Source organism: Malurus melanocephalus, unplaced genomic scaffold (genome assembly GCF_030028575.1).
Source record: "Malurus melanocephalus ecotype Western Australia unplaced genomic scaffold, MMel_1.1 scaffold_580, whole genome shotgun sequence".
Lineage (NCBI taxonomy): Eukaryota > Metazoa > Chordata > Aves > Passeriformes > Maluridae > Malurus > Malurus melanocephalus.
In genome coordinates this window covers 133,833-139,974 of record NW_026623812.1, presented here as the reverse complement: position 1 = coordinate 139,974, position 6,142 = coordinate 133,833, and the positions used below count along the sequence as shown (strand labels likewise).

Genomic DNA, 6,142 nt, shown 5'->3' with positions numbered 1-6,142 from the left:
GGAGAGGAGGGAAATCTCAGGCCAGGTGCCTGTCCCACCTCCCAGAGCAAGAACAGACAATGGGATTGAGCAGAGCTCCCAGCTGTGAGRCCCTCTCTCCACATCAAAGCAGAATTTATTCTGCAGGGACTAAAACACATCTAAAAATCACAAGAAACTGTAGTGGTCCTTTTTATATAAAAGGATAAATAGAGCATTTTATTAACACTTTTTGCAGCAACAAAAGTGACACAGTCCACATCTTTTTCATTAAACACAGCAAAAGCTATGGTCACGTTTTACATCACTTTGAGGCACAAAGCAAAATACTTCTTTTCTTAAGGTCAAGGTATGATTTGCATTTAAAAAAAAAAAAAAAAAAAAAAGAGAAAAGGAGAAAAAAAATCCAATCCTCAAGTTGTATATTGCGGTAGCAGGGTTTCCAATCACTAGCACAATACAATGAACAGACCAAGAATCCAGAATGGATTATTACATACAATAATAATCATTTGATTGAATCGAGAAATGGATCGTCATCATCGTCATTTTTAGAGTATTAAGAAGTGGTCTGGTGTTGCTAACTCCAGTTGGTTCGGTTTGGTTTCAATCCCAACAACCCCAAGTATATACAACAAGCTAAATGAAGGTTAAATATATTTCTCTAGAAGATTATGCACTTGATAATGCATTGCACTTATTGCTTGGTACACTAATGTTGCAGTCACTGTTGAGTTATGCTAAAAAGACAAGCGTGGCGCTTGTTGGCTTCTTTCAACCCAACACTAGTTATTTACCACTTTGGTTTATTGTGAGTTTTTATGTCACTCATATTCAGTGTCCATCGTTATTATTAGGTTTGATYGAAAGACAAATACATCTTTTCTTTCAGGGATTTCTAAAATAACATTTTTCTATAGTTACAGTATCTTCAATAAACTTATATCTATGTATACAACTGTGGCACGATGTGTAAAAATATGAAAGCTATTAAGGGAAGAATAAGGGTTAAATTATTCTCTGTTTCTTCTATTGGTTTCAAAATATTCTGCAAAACAAATGCATCCTTTTTTCATAGGGCTACTTGTTCATAATAAACTTCTCTTTGGAATTTTGTAAAAGACTATATATTTTTTAAATGTTATATTGGGGTTTTTTTTCCCTCTCTAAAGACACCTGTACAAATTCAGAACATACTGCAAAGAATAGAATAATAAAGCTTGTTTTTTGATAAAGGGATTTGCCAGGCTGCCTGAAAAGTCAGACTTAATATWGTTTTTACATTGTTTTTTATATTAGCTGATAAATGCAGGGARGAACATGACAAAGTCTATAATTTCATGAGGTTCTGCAAAGAACAGAAATAAGAATTTGTGCCCAAACATTCAGTATAAAACTCCTAAATAGCTCCTTTATTCATCACAGAGTAGCCTGCAGCATGTAATCACGACAAACATACAATATGCCCTATTTGTTCTTTAGGCTTGACACAATTACCAGCAAAGGGAACTGGATCAATCCTCAAAAAAATGCCTCGGACTTAACCTTCCTCATTTAAGGAAGTTCTYGTCCTGGACTGAACACACAACTCCTACATTGCACTGAGTAAATGTGTGTCTTCAACACAATCTCTTTCAATACAGTGTAACAAATATATAAGTGCATTTTTTTTTAAATGATCAAGTAGTTTTGGCTTTCTAAAAAGAGCGTTAGATGTGCCAACTCGGTTGCTTCGTTGTGCTTTTATCTTTTAATTATGAGTTTTAGCTCTTGTATACTGTAAAGGATCTAATTGCCTCTATAGTTTTGACCAGTAAACCCTTAAAACTCTAATGTTTATAGAACAAATATAATCTAATGAAAGTGATAACATCACAACTCATACAGATTGCACTTTGATGTATTTTTTTTTTTTTACAGTAAGACCTTCCTGTTTGATATGTGTTTACATGTTTATACCACATTTTATTTTCCGTGTGCAAACAATCACAATGAATTTAATCACAAACACTACAAAATATACCAAATATTTAGGTCTGTTATGAATAATCTCTTTCCTTGTAGGTGTATGAGTCTTGTACTTCCTCTTGTACAAATTCCTCTTTTTTCTCCCAGCCATTAGGCCAGCCACCATTGACCTGGGTCGTAGCACCGTAAGACTTGGTGGTACCATAATTTACATAATTCTGAGTAATGTCCCCCGTCTCTTCAGCAAGTTCATCTTCGTGAATAAAGCCACATTTCTCTTCACTTGTCTGCTCAGGGTCTGCCCAGGGCTGTTTCTCTCCTGATGCAAATATGCCATAGAAGATTACACCTCCGTAATGGACCAGAGCAGCGATGAGGAAGACGTACTGCCATTCTTCACGYGTCTGAAAAGGAGAAATTTGGGAAATCAGAGCAGCACGTGGACTTACCCAACTCTTCTGAGCTGGAATATYTCAATCAGGGGTTGAGGTTGTAATCAGCACAGCTAAAACATTTAAGAGCCTATTATATAATTATTTATAGCCATCTACCTCTGAAAAATTTATCAATCCAGAAAAGCATCAACCTCATGGGCATGTAGTGAAGCATGCCTCAAATCTGCAAGCCCCAGACTCCAATGTGGATATCCTGGCAAGCTGAATTATRGAAAGGTCTGTTCCTCGAAACCAATAGCATCAAACTGGAGGATTTCAAAGCTGTATTTCCATTTACCTTGTTCTTTGTCATTGCTCCAACAATTATAGGGCAAACCATTCCAGACAAGGTCCCGACTCCATTAGAAATCCCCATTAAGATGCTRGCATACCTCGGGGCAATGTCTAAGTGGTTGACATTGAATCCTGCAATAGAAAGGTCAGTGAACATTCACACCAAGAGCAGAGCTCACTTCAGTCGAGAAAAGTGACACTTGGTGTTTTCATCAAACATATTTTAATATAAAGAATTTTCATTTAATATAAATAATAATAAATATAAATAAATATATTAATATAAACATATTTGTATATTAAACGTATTTGTTATATATCTTTCTTTGTCCCTGTAAGAYTTACAATGCTTAAATATTCCTAGAAAGGCTCTGGGTTTTTCATTTCCTTTTAAGAATACATTAGAAAGGGATGCCAGGTTTATTTTCTTCCCAAAATTGCAGTTTGAAAAATGCCAGAACCTCCCAGCAGTGCCTGTGTGGAGCAGAGTACCCAGAAGAGATTCAGGCAGGGAGAGAGTTCCTATTTCAGTGTCCCACATGACTATTTCATTCTGTAAATAACACGTCATTTCTTCTTCCTGTTTGTAAACATTCCTTTCCTACTGTCCACATTTTTTCTTTTTGTCACACAGACCAGCAGAAGAGAGTTCTTTTCTCTTCCACAGTGGTAAATTAGAGTAAAAAGACAGAATTTATAACTGAATTATTAATTAAGTTTTATATTTATTTGTTCTCTTGCATTTTCAGTGGTTGAAAATGCATCAGTAGCTATTTAAATAATCTAAAGAAGCTAATTGGGAGCTAATTGTTCCAAAAATAGGTACTGAAGTGAGCAAAACCAGAAACCAAACCTTTGGATTCAGGAAGATAATAAAAGGGAAAAGGCAGGCAGCATTATATGGACAATTTGGGGAAAGTGCAGTACACTGCCCAAGCTGTCCTAAATGGGAATGATCCCTTGTAAAACACATGAGATTTGATTAGGGGAGAGTTTAGATGTTTGGCACRAAATGAAAGAGAGCCTGCTTGAGACATAAGGAGCCAGCATGGGAGAGGATACGAAAATCWCAGTGGGAAAGCAAGGAAAGGCCGTGTGACTTGTGCTTGGGGAGGGGAAAGGCAAAGAGCTGATGAATCAGCAGGAAAGGGGAATTATAATAGCTGGATTGTAACTCAGAAAAAGAATTCCAGCAATTAGGCCCCAAAATAAAATAATCTAATACTCTAACAGGTCTCAAAATAATTAAATAATACAATACTAGCAAAGCAATAACCAACACGCAGTGGGAAAAATAATAAAATGCTTCCACTTGAACAAAGATGTGCAAATTTAGGTATCRTTGTGTAATACCAGCCCATTTGTCTTCCATGTTTGATTTCTAGAAAAATCTATACTGTACATTAGCATCTTAATGAGAAGAAAGTCTCATTTGCTGCAATGAATATGGAAAAGATTGAATGATTTGAACAGAAATAATCTGAACATAAAAGATGTAATTCTGAGTGTGCTTTCCTTTGTAATGGTCATAAATAATGTCCTTTGGGAATTCCATATTGAGGGGGCTTTTTAATTACTATCCATGAATAAAAACAAAGCTAAATGTTCTATCTCTTAAAATAAAGCTGTTTAGTAATAATAGTAATATACTCTTACCAGATATGGCAAATCCACTAAAGCCTACAGCAAGCACTAAGAATGAAATGGCCACTCCTTTGCTGTGTGAATATCCCACCACGAGAAGAAGAGTTGCTTCCATACCAAAACCTGGTGAAAGAATAAATAAAACCAGGATTTAATTCCCTCTCAAATACTGCAGGCCTTAGGATGCCATGATATTTCATAGGAACACAAATAAAATATCACCTAAGAGCAGGATATAATCAGGTATTCCTTACATCTCTAAAAAAACACGCTTTTCCTCTCTCAAATAACCCCGATTTTACTCTTTGTATGCTAATTTATTGTTACTCCCTGTCAATTTTTAAATGAAAATAAATACTTTTGATGTGGCGAGGTCATTCCAGCCAGCTCTCGTGGGAACACACATTTAACCTGCTTGTGAATTTTCCAGCCCTCATCACAGCTAAGGTACAGCTCATGTGGCTTTAGCACCTCAGAAATCAGGGATGTAATCTCAGGAATTTGTCTGGATTCTCCTGGTGTAGAGGGTTCTTAGCTGAGTGGTTAAGACTGARTAAGTGGCTAAAAATAGGTAAATTGCCCTCCAAAATCTCATCTGTTTCCTTAATGCTGTAAATGCTTTTTCAAACACCAAATAACCACATCAAAATCGGGAACAGGAGCACCTGTGCTTTCTTTTATTTAGTAACAACACCTGCACTACATAATAAATGCAGAAAGTGTTGCTTCCAAGTACAGACAACCTTGCAGTTTGTTTTTTTTTATTCTGTACAGAGCACAGTATGAACATCCAATCCCTCCAAGAAACTCTGAAATAAAATACAAAGTCTTACCTCCACAGTTCATTATCTTTCTCACATTGGTTGTTGAAACAATCTGCCTGCTCCTTAAAAAGTCTGCAATTTGTCCCCCAATGGGGACAATAATTGTCATCACTAAATGCGGCACGGCGGATAAGATACCCACCTGAAAGCAGAATCAGAATTAGCAAAGAATAAACCATCAGAAAACCTTGATTCTTCATTTTCTGAAGCGTTCAGCCACTAATTAATTATTTCTTTTCAACGTCAGATTAYGCATTGAAACTAAAAGTCTTTGGTTATGAAATTAATAAAACCGGTTATGAAATCAACAAACCTGGTGATATGAACRYTTWATTTTACTTCATTTTAYTTCATTTTATTTCATGTACTACAGTGAGAATTTTTAAGAACCTCTGACGCCATGACACTTTTTGTTGACAGATTGTTTTCAGAGTTCGTATTTAGGCTAAAGCCTTTTCCCTCCATCATTTATCATCCCTCTGTCCTTTCTTTTCAGACAATTTATGGTCAAATGTGTAAAACTGAATTGCTGGATTTCTGTTGGTGTTCAGCWCAGTTTTGCAGCCTCACATGCCCAGATTCCCTGAGGATCAGCCCCTCATGCACAATGAGCGTTTGAATTTCACTGAAGCTTCAAACTGAACGTGGGCAAAAGTTATGCCTGAAAAAACTTTATATGCAGTGAACGATAAAATACTTAATATCCATTGGTTGTGTTCAAAGTGCTGTACACACACAGTACTTTTGTGATGGCTGTTCCTATTTATTATGTGAGTGGATCCATATTTACCTTACAGGTTTGATCCGAACTTCACACGGTTCTTGGGTCACCCCTAAATCTCACATTTTGCCAACATCTTTTCTCCTTTCCGAATGAAAAAGGGGGAGCAGCTCTCACCACATTAAAGAGGCACTTAGGAAGGTGATTAAATATGCTTTCCTTCCTAGAAGGAGGTGGCCCTGCTTTTTAAAAAGCACCTGGAAAAATCCATTTGCCAA

General features: G+C 36.4%; 1 protein-coding gene across 1 annotated transcript in view; it reads right to left on the bottom strand.

Annotated features, from left to right (window-relative positions):
* Window positions 1-518: 518 nt before the first annotated feature.
* SLC17A6 (solute carrier family 17 member 6) overlaps window positions 519-6,142 on the bottom strand; it is a 31,065-nt gene continuing 25,441 nt past the window's right edge. Inside the window, exons 9-12 of the mRNA XM_057382709.1 lie at window positions 5,153-5,285; window positions 4,332-4,442; window positions 2,680-2,807; window positions 519-2,351 (exon numbers count right to left, since the gene is read on the bottom strand). Of these exons, the coding sequence (XP_057238692.1) occupies window positions 2,019-2,351; window positions 2,680-2,807; window positions 4,332-4,442; window positions 5,153-5,285 (705 nt within the window). The 3' untranslated portion in view covers window positions 519-2,018. The remainder of the gene's footprint in view (window positions 2,352-2,679; window positions 2,808-4,331; window positions 4,443-5,152; window positions 5,286-6,142) is intronic.